At 49.0% G+C, this 17,049-nt stretch overlaps 1 protein-coding gene across 1 annotated transcript in view; it reads right to left on the bottom strand.

The window, feature by feature from the left end:
- Positions 1–268: 268 nt before the first annotated feature.
- The window catches only part of e2f2 (E2F transcription factor 2), a 43,923-nt gene continuing 27,142 nt past the window's right edge, over positions 269–17,049 (bottom strand). Inside the window, exons 2-7 of the mRNA XM_078566294.1 lie at positions 10,610–10,715; positions 8,572–8,791; positions 6,119–6,277; positions 5,357–5,471; positions 3,003–3,231; positions 269–530 (exon numbers count right to left, since the gene is read on the bottom strand). Coding sequence (XP_078422420.1) covers positions 289–530; positions 3,003–3,231; positions 5,357–5,471; positions 6,119–6,277; positions 8,572–8,791; positions 10,610–10,715 — 1,071 coding nt within the window. The 3' untranslated portion in view covers positions 269–288. The remainder of the gene's footprint in view (positions 531–3,002; positions 3,232–5,356; positions 5,472–6,118; positions 6,278–8,571; positions 8,792–10,609; positions 10,716–17,049) is intronic.

The raw sequence follows: 17,049 nt of genomic DNA on the forward strand, positions 1-17,049 counted from the left end.
CACCCCACCCCCCCGACCCCAATCCCCACAACCCGTCCTCTTGGATTCCAGCAGCCAGTTGGGAATGTCAAGCAACCTGCCAACTCCCAAGATGCCACGGCAAGGTTGGCAGAAAGTCTGGTGTTGCCCCTTTAAGTGGTCAAGGTTAAATATTCGGGGCCGCTGCCTTCCTCTACAGTCAGTCGATACTGTCGCGATCACTTTTTTAAGAAAATAAAACCTCTGGGCCGAGCAGCTGTGGGGCTGGGGGAGAGGGGGTTGGGGGAGGGGGGAGGGTAGTGGGCGGGGCTAGTTGCGGAGCAGTTCGTCCAGGTCATAGGAATCAAAGAGGTCGCTGACTCCTTCCCCATCCTCCAGGCTCCACAGGTAGTCCTCCCGGTCCAAGGGCGGCGAGAAGCTGACGAAAGGGGCGTCGCCGTAGGACGTGGAAGGGAGTTGGTCCTCCGTCTGCTGGAGGAGGTGATGAGGTAGGCCGAGGACTCCATCTTCACAGTCCAGCAGTGAATTCGACAAGACTGGTTTCAGGTCGTCTGAAATAACGAGGTGGGGGGCGGGGGGGAGAGAGAAAGAAATTAATTTATTCTCGGATGCGAGCTTGCCTGGCAGAACCCCAATTCCTCTAGCTCCAGTGGTTGTTAATGAGATAGGATAAAAGGCCATTCAGCCCCTCATTACCGTTCAGCCTTTCAGTTACGTCATGACTGATCTGCACCTTAGCTCCATTCACCCGCCTTCAGAAATCATAGCGTGATACAGGGGAGGGGGGAGGACATTTCGCCCATTGTGCCTTGGTTCCCTAACCCTTACCTCGCAAATATCTATCAAACTGGAGTGTCGAAATTTTCAACTGACCCCACCAGCCTCGGCCGCTTTTTGAGGGAAAAGTTGACGTCAGAAAGGTTTGCTTCACACAGAGAAGAGTGAAAATCTGGAAGATTGGACGATTAAAAGGAAATCTTCTAGATTTCCACTATTCTTTGTGTGTGAAGCAAAGCTTTCTGACATCATCCTGGGATGGGGCATCTCTAACTTTACGATTAAGTCTCCTTGTTCTAGATTCCCCTCAGAGAGAAAATAGTTTCTGTTCATCTACCTAATCAATTCCTTTAATCGTCCAATTCCTCATTCCAATCACTTGTCAATCTTCTATTTGCAAGGGAAGATAGGCCTGATCCATACAACCTGTTTGCAATTTAACCCTTTTAGCTCCAGTGTCATTCTGGTGAATCCCGCACTGCACCCCTCCCCCCACCCCTCCAATGCCAATATGTCCTGCCTGAAGTGCAGGGTCCAGAAACATAGAAAACAGAAGCAGGAGGGAGTAGGTCAGTCGGCCCTTCGAGCCTGCTCCACCATTCAATATGGTCATGGCTGATCCTCAACGCCATGCTCCCGCTCTCTCCCCATACCCCTCGACGCCTTTAGAGTCTGAGCCTTTAGAACTGAACAAAGGGTTTTTAAAATGGGATTTGAGTATACAGCTGTGACATAAACTTGCACCGGTGGTAATCCAGCCCTCTCGTGATTAAGGCCAAAAGTCCATTCGCCTTCTGGATTACCATGAGCCTTTGGGATGTTGGCCTTTATTGCAAGGGGGATGAATTATAAACGTAGGGGAGTCTTACTACCACTGTACAGGGCGACGGTGTGACTGCGCCTGCAGTACTTTAGTTTTGGTCCCCTTACTTAAGGAAGTATTTACTAGATTTGGAAGCAGTTCAGAGAAAGGTTCACTAGGCCAATTCCTGGGATGAGGGGTTTGTCTCATGAGGAAAGGTTGAGCAGGTCGGGCCTATATTCATGGGAGTTTAGAAGATTGAGAGGTCAACTTATTGGGCCGAATCACTCAAGACGTGGCAATCGCCGTTGGCTTGCCACTCCGCTCCTGTTTCTTTACCGTCCACTGGAGCTCTGGATTTCTGGCCCAGACTTCCAAACTGGGCCTCTCCAGAAATGGGGAGGTTGCTGATCTGGGAGTCCTTCCTCGTGGCGCAGGATTGTTAGGGGAAGCTGAGCCACACCTACTTTTTACAGCACCAGCTGCCGCATTTTGATAAGTCTTCATTCACTAACAGTGAAAAGCTTTGGGACATTTAAACAGCTTTTCACCATGTTAGAGAATAAGTTGGAGTCAGGTGGGAGGGTGACAAGGTCAGGTCACGGGAGGGCGGGGGGGGAGAGTTGGAGGGTCAGGGCAGTTGTGGTGGGGTTGGGGTGGTGGTCAGCGAGTGTGATTATGTATAGATGCCCAGGATTTAGAACTGTTTTTTTTTCTGTCCAACATTTCCTGGGTAACCATCCGGATAGGTAAGTTGGAAGTCTCTGACTAACTCGGAGTTGGAGCTTTCTCAGAGGGTTCTGGATGCAGGGGAATTGCCCATCGTAAATCCAAACTTCCCAGGCAATTCCCGCGTAGCCAGCACATGGGGACTTCTGAGAGGTCCCGTAGCTCATCTTGGGGAGGTACGTCCAGGAGACAGGCCATTGAAATGTAAAAGATTCAGAGGGGGCTTGACAGGGTGGTGCTGGGAGGATGTTTCCTCACATGCAGAAAGCTAGAGCTGGGGGCACAGTTTAAAGATTAGCCTCCCATTGAAGATGGAGGTGAGGAGGAATTTCTTCGCGTGTTGTTAGTCTTTGGAATTCTCTTCCCTGGAGAGCAGTGGAGGCTGGGTCATTGAACACACTGAAGGCGGAGTTAAACAGATTTTTGACTGACAAGGGAGTTGAGGGTTATGGGGGAAGCAGGCGAGAAAGCGGAGTTGAGGCCACAATCAGATCAGCCATGATCTTATTGAATGGTAGAGCAGCTCGATGGGCCAAATGGGCCTACTCCTGTCCCTATTTCTTAGGATCTTATAAATTATTTGTTGTACCAGTTAGTTACATGGATCTCTAAATCACTCTGCTCCTCCCAACATCTTTAATTATGAAATGCTCCGATCAATCTTTCCAATGACCCAAGTGGATGACCTCAGGTTTGCCCCCTCACACGGACTCACCTTCCTCTTTAACTTCAAGCTTGCAGACAATTTTCGGACAGTCAGGTTCACTCTGGGCCTGAGGCCGTGCCCCCGGCTCAGTCTTCGGGAAGGCTGCGGAGAAGCCACTGTCCTCCTTCTTGGGCGTGCTGTGCTTTGTCGGGCTGCTCTCCTCTGCTACTTCCTCTGGACACAGGTACACCTCGATTGGACCATTGGTGCTCTTCAGGTAAATTTGGAGGTTCTCCTGCTTTTGGTCGGGGGGGGGGGGGAAAAGAGACAGGATGCTGGTTAGTCTTAGCAGCCAGAGTTCAGCCATGGCCTCCAATTCCATCCAGTTACACACTGGAAGCACAAGGTGCGAGATTCCCCGCAGTACCTGTTTATACATGTAGGTGGCGCTGCGGTGAGGCAGCTCAATAACACTTTATTTATATAGCGCCTTTTTAGGTAGAAAAACAGAAACGATGATCGGACAAAATTTGCCCCTGAGGCGCATTGAGATACTAGGACAGGGATGACCAAAAGCTTGGCCAGGAGGTAGATTTTAAGGAGCACCTTAAAGAAGGAGAGAGAGGTACATTTAGGGAGGGAACGAGAGTTTGGGCAATGCCCCCAATGGTGAAAACCGGAGATGCACATGAGAAGAAGAGCCAAGATCTTGGAGGGCTGTAGGTTACAGAGATGGAAGGGCAGGGGAGCAGCAGCGAAGGTCGAATGGGGAGGTGGTGTAGAGACCACTGAGTGATTTGAATAAAGGTACAAATTTTAAAATTCAAGCTTGTTGTAAATGTTGTAACATTACACAACTTGAAAAGTATGCAGTAGGCAACTGTCCATAGTATTGTGCTCCCATCCCTGGCCACTAGGTGGTCCTATAGCATTAGATCACAGTTTGTAAAGTCGGCTAAATCTCCATCCGTGGTGAATTTGGAACAGGAGATCATTCAGCCCTCAGGCCTGATGCACCATTCAACGGGATCACAGCTAAACTGCATCTCAATTCCATCCACCTGTCATGACTCCATATCATTTTACATCCTGGTCTAGCAAAGACGTATTGATCGCGGGTTTAAAGTGATTAACTGAGCAAACATCCACTGCTTTTTAAATGGGACGGTGATCCGCGCTTGGTAGAGCATCATCTCCCAACTTCTCTCCCGAATAAAAACAGAAAGTGCTGGAAATACTCATCAAGTCCGGCAGCATCCGTGGAGAGAGAAAGGAGTTAACGTTTCTGGTCTGTGACCTTTCATCAGAACTGGGTCAAGTTAGAAACATAATGTAGGTTTGTGAGCAAGCGGATGGGAGAAAAAGTGCAAAAAAGGACAAAAAGGAAGGTCTGAGAGGATGGGGGCCAGGAGCATCCTCCTGAATGGCCTGGCTCTGATTTTAAGGTTATGCCACCTTGTCCTTGACCAGCAGGAAAAGGTTTCTCTTGATCTTCTCAAAATCCAAAAAAGCCTCAGATCATCTCTCAACCTTCTCTATTACATCACTTGAATTTATTCTGTGTGGGCAAGGTGGGGGGGAGGCATTGATTCTGCTTACCACATCTCCTTTGGCAAACTGATCCTACCCTCTTCATCTAACATTCTGCCTGGACATTGGGGACCTGGAAAAGGGCCTTTACCATCTCTTTTTAAGAAGAGAGAACTTTGTTGGTGACGCATTGCCTGGACCAATCCCTCGGAGATCTGCGGATCACCCTGGTCCTGAGACCCTCTACTTTGACTTGGCCTCAGAACTCGAGTCAGTGCTTCGTGTGGCTACCTTGGCTAAACTCAAGGGCCAATGTTTATCCCACATCTATACAGACAGTTAAATTGATCAGCACACTGCTGTTTGGGGGAGCTTGCTGTGTGAAAATTGGCTAATGCGTTTCCTACATTTCCAACAGAGACTACACTTGGAAAGAGCTTCACTGGCTGTGAAGAGGTTTGGGATGTCACAAGGTCATGAAATGAGCTAAATAAGGGGCATGCATTTATATAGCACCTTTCAGATCATTCCAAAGCACCTCACAAGCAATTAAGTACTTTTGAAGTGTAGTCACTATTGGAATGTATGGAAACAGCTTGCAAGCTCCCCCAAACAGCAACGCGACAGTGGCCAATGTGTTTTTAAAATGTTAGTTGAAAGAAAACTCCATCATTTCTTCAAATAGCACACTGGAATCTTACATAGACTCAAGAGGGCAGATAGAGCTTTGGATTAGCATCTGATTCTGAAAGTCAGCAGCCTCTCACATCAGCCCAGATTTCTGCGCACAAGCCCCTAGAGTCGGACTTGAACCAACAACCTTCTGAGTCAGGGTGAGTGCGTTACCCACAACCACAGCTAATGGAACGACCTGGCAGGAGACCATGCCTTACCTCACAGACATCAGGCACCTCTAGCCTCGTCTCTGGTGGCGCTTTCACGGCGATCACCGTCTGGTCCTGGAAGCTTTCAATCGAGCGGATATCTTGGTATGTAACATAAGCTAGCGTGAACGGAGGTCAAGGAGGAAAAACAGACCAATGCCATGACGCACTGATGGTCACAATCCCCACCCCTGTCCAGCAAAACGGTCACCACACCTCCTCCCCCACCAATGGTCAGGAGGATGTAGCAGGCAACATGGGCACACAGGGGACTGGTGATGCCCTTCACAAACCTGTTCACTGGCATTGCACCACAGCCCTGATCTCCAGGATCAAAGCACTCACTAGTTACTGCTCAACACTCCCCATTCCTTAAAGCAGCTGCAAGGTATCCTCCCGGAAAGATTCACAAGAGAGAGGTCTTCCATTCATACAGCACCTTTCGCAACCTCAGGACATCCCAAAGCGCTTTACAGCCACTGAGGTACTTTTTAAGAAGTGTAGTGACCGTTGTAATATAAGAAATGTGGCAGCCAATTTACACACAGCAGGCTCCAACAAACAGCAACGTGATAATGACCAGGTAATCTGTTTTTTGGGGATGCTAGATGATGGAAAAATATTGACCCAGGATGACAAAGGAGAGAAGACACACACGCACACACAAACACACCACACAGGTGCACGTCACATCCCCACCAGTGAGAATGATAGAGACACACACACTGTCAGTGAGAAACAGAGTGAAATTGTTAACACGTCAAAGGATATCGCTGATTTTCCTCATCGTCCGTCAGCATTTTCAGCTGCGTGCTGCAGTTTTGGATGAGGTCGTCGAGGGACCTCTCCTTCCACACGAGGTCAGTCAAATCCTGCCTGAGGCACTGCTGCTTCGCCATGACTGTCGTGTCTTCAAACAGACTGCGGCCCCTGTGGGAGAGAAGCAGGTCAGTCAGCAAGCAGAGCCCTCACTCTCTCCGCAGTCTGCAAGTCTGGGGTTTGCACACCCCAAAGAGCCCCAAAACTTGGCTTTTGGGTGACCCAGATCCTAAACACCAAGTCGTGTTTCAAAATAAATTGAGCCACAGGAGGGAATATCTCAATCATTGAATGCAGTCACGATTTAACATCCACAAGAACAGTCCCAACTAGGGTTGACAACCCTCTACAGTTCTCTGGAAGTTCCAGCAGTTAAGGATTACCCTCCAGGACACTGCTGTGAGAAAGACTCAGGAGAAAAATTGTGCAGGCATTAAGAAAATTTTTTTTTTTTAAATAATTTTCTTTGAGCAGTTTTGTTTATTGGTTATGAAAACATTGAAGACAGGGGAAATAACTGTTTGATAGGATGATTCTCAATGTCAATCAGGCAAAGAGGAGTCTGCTCGGTTTCCTATTGGCTACGGGCAGGCAGGGTGCCAATCAGATGGACATGTTGGCAATGTTAACCTTCCCCCCCAACTAAAACAGGCAGGGTCAAAGGCAATGGGGTCATGGCCCCAAGACAGATCAGTGCATACCACACAATTCTCAATGGTGTCTCCTCCGACCATCAGTGTGGCTCTCCTTACATCTCTGACCCCCTACAATGATTATAAAAAGGGGACATGCCCCACTATTTAACAGGAAGGGACGCTCTCAGCCAATTGTAAGTCCAGGAGGGAGATGAAACAGCCTCTTACTCATGAGCACAAAGATTGACCTAGTGGTAATTGCAACTTGTTATGTAGCATCATTAATGCAGTAAGAGTGCCCAAGGTGCTTCACAGGAACATAAATGAAACATTTGGCACCCAGCCATATATTAAGACAGGTAACCAAAAACTTTGTCAAAGAGATAAGTTTTAAGGAGTGTCTTAAAGGAGGAGAGAGAGGTAGGGAGGTTTGAGGAGGGAGTTCTAGTGCCTGGACAGCTGAAGACAGGGCTGCCAATAGTGGAGCAACGAAAATCTGGGATGTGCAGAAGGCCAGAATTTGAGGAACACAGATCTTGGTGGGACTGTTGAGCTGGAAAGAGTTAGACAGACAGGGAGACAGGCAAAAAAGTGGAAAGACAACTGCTCGTAAAAGGTGGCGATGTGATGTGAAGGGGGCATCAAGGGGAGTCAAAGCAATTCGTGGCAACATGATCCTGGGGCTGGATCCCTGTGTAGACAGGAGCGATTTTTTTTTTGTTAAGCACAGCAGAGGGGTGGCACAAACACAGCTCCCTCTCATTCTTCATCTTCACCTTTCCATCAAACATTCCTTCCCCATTTTCTCCAGCCCCTCTCTATTTTTCCCCCTCTCACAATCCCCAGAGGTGGACAATCCCTGGGAAACAGCCACTCTTCACTGGTTAGTAGTGCCTGGGTCTATCTAATCCTTCATCTCCACACTCAGGAGGAGTATCTACCCCATCGATTTGCCTCCTCCTTCAGCTGCCATGCCCTAAGAGGGCATTGGCGACCATGGACTTCCATTGGATTGGCCCATGATTATGCTTGGCAAAGTAACGCAGCGGTTTGCCGTTGCCCTCTGCGGTAGGGCTGACCAGGAAACTCCCACTCCTACCACCTGCCGCCATCAGGCGTGCTGGAAGGATTTACAGGCTGACAACCAACCTGTCTGGCCAGGTGATGAATGCATCTTCCATGGCCATCAAGTCCCGAAGTGGGACTTGAACCCAGAGATAGGGAAGCTACCACTGCGCCACAAGACCTCCCTCACCCTACCGATACCATCTCAAATTTATTCAGAAAGGATTACTCCCCCAGCTCCACAAAGTAGGGTTGCCAACCCTCCAGGATTGCTTTGGAATCTCTAGGAATTAAAGATTAATCTCCAGGACACTGCTGCAAGCAACATACAGGAGAAAAATCGCAGCAGCATTAAAAGTGCAGTCTTTTTCATTCTCTCTGTACAATTTTAATTATTGGTTATGATGTACGTTGGAGACTGGGGAAGAGTTGATTGTCAGTCAAACCAAACAATCAGCCTGCTCATTTTCTAATTGGTCGAGGGAGGTGAGGTCGGCTACGTCAAGTGACCAAATGGTCGGAGTGTGGGTGCAGGGCAGTTGGAAGTCAGAAGCTTCCACAGACATGGCCATCCAGAATTGGCGGCCTACTCCGAGGGAGCTGAACCTACGGCCCACCCAAGGTGTGGAAACTAAATTGCCAGCTGAAGTCCGTCGACCATTTGGAAAATCCCAGGATATCAGGTATCCCAGTGCGATTACTTACATCCACTGAATGTTATTCTTGGATTTCTTCCGGATAAGCTGGATTCCTTCCAAAACGTTGGTGATGTCGTAAATCCGCCTCTTCTGGACTTCGAGGACCTCGGCAGCTCGGTTCAGGTCCAGGACACCATCAGGGGACTCGCTGAGGAGGTGGACGAACTTCTTGGTCAGAAGCCCAAGCGAGGTGTCGTATCGCGTCTTCTCCCCGGGGGACTTGGGAGCTGCGAGTGGCGGCCAAAAACAACACAGGTCAGAGGTCAAAAATCAATTGTGTAGCCAGAGAAAATGTCAAAAGAAATTCCACCACCTGGGTCGGGCAGCAAAGATTATCAATACGTAGAATGATATAGCACGGAGGGAGGCCATTCAGTCCATCATGCCTGTGCTAGTTATTTGAAGGATTTAGCCAATAGCCCCACTCCCCTGTGCTTTCCCCATGGTTCAGCAAATTTTACATACCCAATTCCCTTTTGGAAGTTACTATTGAATCTGCTTCCACTATCCTATCAGGCAGCTCCTTCCAGATCAGAAGTTGCTGTGCCAAAAAAATTCTATTCATCTCTGCTCTGGTTCCTTGGCCAATTGCCTCAAATCCGTGTCCTCTGATTACCAATTTTCTGACTATTGGAAACAGTTTCTCTCTATTTAATTGACCAAAAACCCCCTCATGATTTTGAACACCGACATATCTTGTCTTAACCTTCTCTGCTCCAAGGAGAATAATGGAGAGTCTGGAGATGTTCCTCAACCCCAGTATCATTCTAGGCAACTGGCACTTTCTCAGCTAATAGCTGATGGCCACTCAAGAGCTGGAGACCAAGAAAGGGGCCCTGGGCCCATTTTGAGGCTGTTCATCTTCAGTAGATGACACACTGCAGGTTACCATTAGCACCAGCAACTCTGAGATGGGAAGCTAGGGCAGGGGAAAAGAATTCCTCACCTCTCAGCTCAATTCTTCTGCCTTCCTTCACCACATAAGTACCTGGATGAGTGCAGCTCCAACAACACTCATGAAGCTTGACACCATCCAGGACAAAGCAGCCCGTTTGATTGGCACCCCATCCACAAACATTCATTCCCTCCACCACCGACACACAGTGGGCAGTAGTTTGTACCATCTACAAGAGGCACTGTAGGAACTCACCTAGGGTCCCTAGGCAGCACCTTCCAAATTGACGACTACTACCTAGAAGGACAAGGGCAGCAGACACATGGGAACACCACCACCTGGAAGTTCCCCTCCAAGCCACTCACTATCCTGACGTGGAAATATATCACCAATCCTTCACTGTCGCTGGGTCAAAATCCTGGAACTCCCTCCCTAACAGCACTGTGGGTGTACCTACACCACATGGACTGCAGCGGTTCAAGAAGGCAGCTCACCACCACCTTCTCGAGGGCAATTAGGGATGGGCAATAAATGCTGGCCCAGCCAGCAACGCCCACATCCCATGAATGAATAAAAGAAATACCCTCAGCCCAGTGCTTTGCAGTGGGAGGGATGTCTTGCGATCAACAACAGGAACTTTGGGTGATTTCTTCTGCCCTTCCCTTCCCAAGCAGAGGTAGGGGCAGGGAGAATGAGCAGGGCCCAAACCTCTACTGCCTGCCGCACCCCAGTCCTCCACCATTCCACACTCCACCCTTCCAACCTCGGAAATCAATCAACTTGAGGGAGCTCAGTGCCACACCAGCCTCACGTTCTCCTGAACGCAAAACCCACCCACCATGTTCAGTGATGTGGACTTGTCGAGGAGGGCCCTCTGCCATTTCTCACGTTCATTCCAAAACAGCGGTGACTTGTCTTCCACAGGGCCGACCTCTGACCACCATTTTGAAATCAAGAAGCATCACAATGGCAGCACTGGGTGGTACTTTCTCCCACTGGAACTTTGCAACAAATGATACCTCGTCACACCACCAGAATGATGCAAATTGACCGAGTGGGACTTGGCCGGGGGGAGAAACAGTGGCCGCTCTGTAGCGATTGGAAAATCATCAGTTTTCACCGTGGCCCAGTACAATGGCCAAACTCTTACTTTTCGGGCTAGGAATCCTGGCCGGCATTTTGCCTTTGCCTTTCGGAGTTCGAAATTCCTGTAAATACTGATGTCCGCTTCCTTCGAGGTCCAGTTTGCGTTTCGCCTGAGGACAAAGAAAAGTAAAATTATTTGTAATTTGACTCGTCAAAAGTAAAAAAAAAAATGAATTTTGTTGCATTATAAAATCTCCCCTAACGTTATTCCCTTCTCCAACCACCCCCCCACACTCCGGCTCAAAAGTGTGGATACAATCCCCAAAAGCACAGCTTCCACCCCTTGGCCCCGCCCCCCGCAATTAGTGTCTGTTCTTCAAAGTGAACCAAGACAGCAAATGTCGAGTACTATTCAACTGTGGGAGGCAGACAGACAATCCAATCCATGCTCAACGTGTAGAGGCAAAGAGACGCAAACCACAAGCAGGAATCTCTGCCCAGGGGATTGAACTGAAGGTCAGTTGTGGAACTGCTGCTATCACCTTAGCACACACCAAGTTTGATGGCAACTCCAGTTTTGTAATGCAGCCAGTTCTAGTAGGACTTGCATTGGTTAAGAGTTACTGCACGGGTGTCAGCAGTGGCTCAGTGGGTACACTCTGGCCTCAGAGTCAGATAGCCATGAGTTCAAACCCCACTCCAGAAACATGGGCCCATAATAGAGGCTGACACTGTATTTTAATACTGAGGAAGTGCTGCACTGGTGGAGTTATCAGCCTTCCAGGCAAGACATTAAGCTAGGGCCCCGCCTACCTTTTCAAGTGCCTATAAAAAGATCCCACGGTGTTATCTCAAAATTGAACAAATTCTCCGTGAATTGGCTAATATTTAATCGCTCAACCAACTCTTTAACAAATAAAATAGAAACTGGCTGCCCCATTTCTTACAAGACAACCAAGTTTGAAAAGAGGAGGAGGTTCCTGCAATAGCACAATGGGAAAATCGCACCACCCAATGAAGTGAGGCACTGAGTACAGCAAGATCCCAGGCCAGTGCCAAGTTAACTACAGGTGTACGCTGTACTTGCCTTTCCAACTCTAGTTGGATGCATTCTTAGAGATCTCATCACAAGACTTCCTGTCTCTAAATGCCCCACCGTCACACTTCAGCCATTGGCCGTCCGCCTCCTCCCTCCATCTTTCCGTCCCCTTCCCCAACCCCGGTGTTCCCACAGTCAATTGGAAAGCCAGGTTCTCAATTATTCCACTGGCTAGTTCTTGGCTCTCAGCCAAATAGACTTTCCACCGCACACTAACCCTGCCAATCTCCAACATTTGTAACTAATTTTTTAAAAAGTGTTCAAAGGAAGCAATTTTTTATTTTTATTTTTTAAAAAAAATGCCCCCACGACTTTTCTCCCCGCGTATTGTCCATAGCGGCATCCTGGAGATTAATCTCCAATTCCTGGCGACTACAGGGCAATCCTGGAGGGTTGGCAACCCAACCGGTCTAGGGAGGTCAAATATCAGCCAGTGTCCCTGCCCGTTAAGAGTCAGCCCTGCCAGCAAAGACGTGGGCACTGGGCTCCATTGCAACGCTCCCTGTAGTTGGATAGTTTGTGCTTACCTCTAGGCACTGTTGCAAAGAGCAGCTTTGGCTGGGTTTCTGCAGTGAGCACCTCGTGGGTGTGCGTGGGGAGTTGGTGGAAAATAGGAAGGCTGCCTTGGAGCTCAGATCACTTCGAAAAACAACGTTTGCAACCATGAGCATCACTCAGTCATCGAGAAAGGCTTGGATCGTTTACGGAGTAGGCTCAGAGCTCCAGGTTAACTCACACCCACAGTTCAGCAGGCCAGGGCTTCTAAAGTTAAGGCAGGACAGGAGCCTAGTTTCCACAGCCCCGTAAACCACACCATCAGGAGACTTGCTACACCATAAGAGGGGTTCAAAACCGCAAAATGTCACGGAGGAAAACCATTAACTGCAGTCATTCATCACTAGGGGCGTTGCCATGGCGAAAGCCTTTTGAAGGGTGACCTCACGCCGCTCGGCTGGATTCCAAACCTAGGGTTTTTTTTCCCCAGACACCTTGTTATTACGAACATGATAACTGGGGCCCGTTCTTCACTTGATTTGACACCATAAACAACTCGCACCCAATCTCACACTGACACAGCCAGCTAACCACTCGAGTTGCTGTGGACCTACATTTAAGGCCCACTTCCTCCCCACATCCTCTGAAGAAGCTGATTACACCGCCCCGGTTGCACAATCAGAGCAGAAACTGTCCTTAGAAGGAGAAGGATGAGGCCTGGAGCTTGCCAAACTTAAACCTCCAGCAACAACTTGCATTTATGTAGCACTTCTCACAGGGTTAAAATCATCCCAGGAGCCATTGACAAAATTTGACACCGAGCCACATAAGGAGATATTAGGATGAGTGACCAAAAGCTTAGCCAAAGAGGTAGGTTTTTTTAAGGAGCGAATTAGAGGAGTGAGAGATTAAAAAGAGGCAGAGGGGTTTGCAGAAGGAATTCCAGAACTTTAAGAGGCAGTAGAGCAGGCCAAAAGGTGAAGCGATTAAAATTGGGGATATGCAAGAGGGCAGAATTGGGAGAGCGCAGGGATCGGAGGGTTGTAGGGCTGGAGGAGTTCACAGGAATAGAGGGCCGAGACCATGGAGGATTTGAAAACAATTGAGTATTTTAAAAAATTGAGGCATTGTCACAGCAGGAGGTCATGTAGGTCTGAGAGCACAGGGCTGATGGGTGAAAGGGCTTAGTGAGAGTTAGGGAAAAGGCAGCACAGCTTTCTTCCAAATCATTCACTTTGCAGTTGGAGCTTTGAGCGAACAAGTTCAATGAAGCAACAGTCTCCAGGCCTCGCAATCTGCCAAGATTAAGTTTCCCCATGAGACTGGGTCCCACTGACTGCAAGATCCCAGGCTCATTACCAAGTTCGATGGTCTCAGGTGCAGAGTGACATCTGGTGGGGATGTTGGGAGTGGCGGGGGGAGCGCGGGAGGGGCCAGTGGGGGAGAAGGGGAGAGAGAGAGAGAGAGAGAGGGAGAGAGGAGGTGGCGGGATGGAGGGAAATTTGTCTCTGTTGTGATGCTTCTTAGTCCGATGCTGACCAACACTTAAAATCCCAGCTCACAGGTAGCCTGGTCTCTTGGGTGAGGGTCTGGGGGCCATATCCCTGAAAGAGTTCCAATAAATCACTGGTTAGGTCTCAGCTGGAGTACGGAGTTCAGTTGGAGAGGGCACAGAAGAGAAAGTTACCAGAATGGTACAAGACATGAGGGACTTCAGTTATGTGGAGAAGTTGAAATTGTTCCCCTTAGAGTAAAGGTCAAGGGGAGACTTAGAGGTTTAATTTATTTTTACTTTATAAACACGGCCTGAATTTGTGGTGGAAGCAGATACAATTGCAACTTTTAAAAGGGCATATAATTGAAAGGGGTAATATTTGCTGTGCTATGGAGGGGGGTGGGGTGGGTGGGGGGTGGGGGGTGGGGGGTGCTAATTGGAGCAGGCATAGGCTCATGGGGGCAGAATGGTCTCCTTCTCCTCTGCACTGAGAGATTCTAAGAGCCAGTGACAGTGGAATATGTAGCATTCACACTCCTGTTAACACCAGCTCCCAACAACAATCTCGCTGCTAAACTGGGGGCTGGCTGCACTTCAAAAGGGGCAAAGATGAACAGGGAAGGGAAATGCGCAGGGTCAACTTCATGAGTCATTGCTCTCCTCTGGATCACTGGGTGTGGCTGAGATACAGCAGGGATCTTCCAGGCTGTGCGCGCAAAAATCAAACAAACCTCCTCCCTCGACAAGCCTGCAATCTGGCCTTTGAATGTTTTAAGTTACAATTCCTTAATTGCACTAAGTGCAGGCTAAAGAGCATCATTTAAAGGACACTCCTTGCTGTGTTGCTGGTCTATTTGCACTCCCGCAGTTGCGAGTCCAGCAACACTGAACAGATACAGCAAGCGGATAAGTATTCCCCCCCCCCATATCTGCTGTTCCTCCAACTCCTGCCCCCTTCACCCCCCCACCCCCTGTCCTGGCCTGTGATGACTATTTAAACATGGGCTACTGCCCTGGATGGCCTCCCTCAGCCAGACCTCACATAAGAACCTAGAGTGACAACTAGCCAACAATGAGAGGCAACACAGCCAATACAGATTTTCCCCTTGCCTTAATACCTACAGAGACTCAGGCCCTTACCTACAGAGGTCACTAAACAGCAATTTGAATTGACATAACAACTTTAACACAGTAATCATCCCAACGGGCACCTCAGGAGCTTTATCAAACAAAATTTGACACCGAGCCATACCAGGGGATATTAGATCAAAAAAAGGTAGGTTTTGAGAAGTGCCTTGAAGGAAGAGAGCATTTGAAGAGAGTTTATGGAGGGACTTCCAGAGTTTACAACACACAGACCCTTACTAAGTTCTTTCCACACTCCCTAACCCACAGCATCAAGGCCCTGTTATTTTCCCCCTTCAATCAAGTTCTATTTTACCCCATTTCCAGTTGCTCCTCTCTTCCCCCCCTCCCCCAATCTCTCCTCTCTCTCCACCCCCGGCCCCAACCCATGCTCACTTTTCCAAAGCCCTTTCCCCCACAACAAGCTTATACTTCAAAAGCCCATTTCTCCAACCAAGGTTTCCCCCTCAACGCCACCAGGTGGCAGTGCTGTGCCAGAGCAGTGGCGGTGCCTCACTGGGCAATGCCCTCAAAACACTTGGTGCTTGTTCACACAGCCCAGCCTGGGCTGCCCCATGCCGCGCGCGTGCATCTTGAACTCTGCCAGAGTCACTGTGCGCTCGGGTCTCAGAAGCCCCCCCATTATTCGGCTTCCCAACCGCACAATAATTCCCTTTCTTCTGCCCCTGCCATGAATTATATTGGTGTTGAATAGCCCTGTCACAGCCGCACAATGGGCTCTCAGACTCCCAGAGCAACTCGAGCACTTTCACAATCAGGCAGATTTTAGGTGATCAACATTAGCTGTGGCAATCGAAACAGTTTCCACCAAGCAATCCTGGGGTCACACTCGTGTGCATTAGATGCAGTGTAAAGCTCCCTTTACCCATCTCCCAACAAGGCCCCTCTGGCGCAAGCCACCTTGTGCCCTCGGTCGGAGGCTGCCAGTTAAACACCAAATTAGGGGGAAATCTCTCACCCTTTTGTGGCCCCGTGCTTGCCAGGAGCTGGGTTTGAAACAGGCTGGTCTGGTCAGCTATGTCGCAGCCGGTAACACTTTCGCCTGAGCCACAAGGTTCCGGGTTCAAATCCCACTCCACGACTCGAGCACAAAAATCAAGGTCGACGCTCCAGAGCAGTACCGAGGGAGGCCGGTTCTGTCGGAGGTGCCGTCTTTCAGATGAGATGCTAAACTGAGGCCCCATCTGCCTACTTGGATGGATGTACAAGATCCTATGGCAACAATTTGGAGGTAGGACACAGAGTTATTCCTGGTGTCCTGGCCAATATTTGTCCAATCAACATCACAAAATCTGGGCATTATCACTGCTGTTTGTGGGTGTTTGTTGTGTTTTTATTTCACATTGTACCCTTACGGGCAGCAGACAAGACACTCCAGGATGGGCTTCTGGGCCTCGTCAATAATCTGCAGAAACACTCAACATCACTACTAGCAGCAAGTTGACAGGTCACCCAAAGCTCAGCCAGAATTGTTACACAGTTCAGCACTTTAACCAAAGGAGGAGCCTGATTACCCTTGGGGATCTCGGCAATCCCCCAATTCTGGCCTCTTGTGCATCACGGTCTCTTTTATTCCACCACTGACAGCTGTGCCTTCAGCTGCCTAGGCCCTAAGCTCTGGAATGCCCTCCCTAAACCTATCTGCCCTGTCCTTTAAGACACTCCTTAAAATCTCTTTCTCTGGCAATCTCTCTCTGACCAAGCTCCTGTCTTAATATCTCTTTATGCAGCTTGGTATCAAACTTTGCTCGATTATCCTCCTTGCCCGTGAACCCCTTTCATGTCTCGCCAAACAGTCACTGGGATGGAGCCAGAGTTGAGGAAACCCCAGATATGTAACCAAGGCCCTGTGGTGTTGGGGCTCAGTGGCTGCCAGTGATGTCGGAGATGACTGCGTGTGGATTTTGATGCTTGCCTCTGACTCTATTAGGAATAGGAGGCAGCCATTCCAACCCCTCAAGCCTGTTCTGCCATTCAATTAGTTCATGGACGATCTACATCTTCAACTCCATCTACCCACCTTATTTCCATAACCCTAAATAGCCTTACCTAGCAAAATTCTATCAAACTCGGGTTTGGAAATTTTCAATTGACCCCCACCCAACCCCACCAATCTCAACAGCTTTTGTGGGAGCGAGTTTCAGTTTTGCACTACCTTGTGTTTGATAATGCGACCTTGGGGGTCGGGGGAGTGCACCTTGGCTAGTGGCCCTGTGTGAAACAATAGAACACTTTGAAGTTAAGCACAGACATTTGCCAGTCACCAGAG

This window comes from Cetorhinus maximus, chromosome 21, assembly GCF_964194155.1.
Source record: "Cetorhinus maximus chromosome 21, sCetMax3.hap1.1, whole genome shotgun sequence".
Taxonomy (NCBI): Eukaryota; Metazoa; Chordata; class Chondrichthyes; order Lamniformes; family Cetorhinidae; genus Cetorhinus; species Cetorhinus maximus.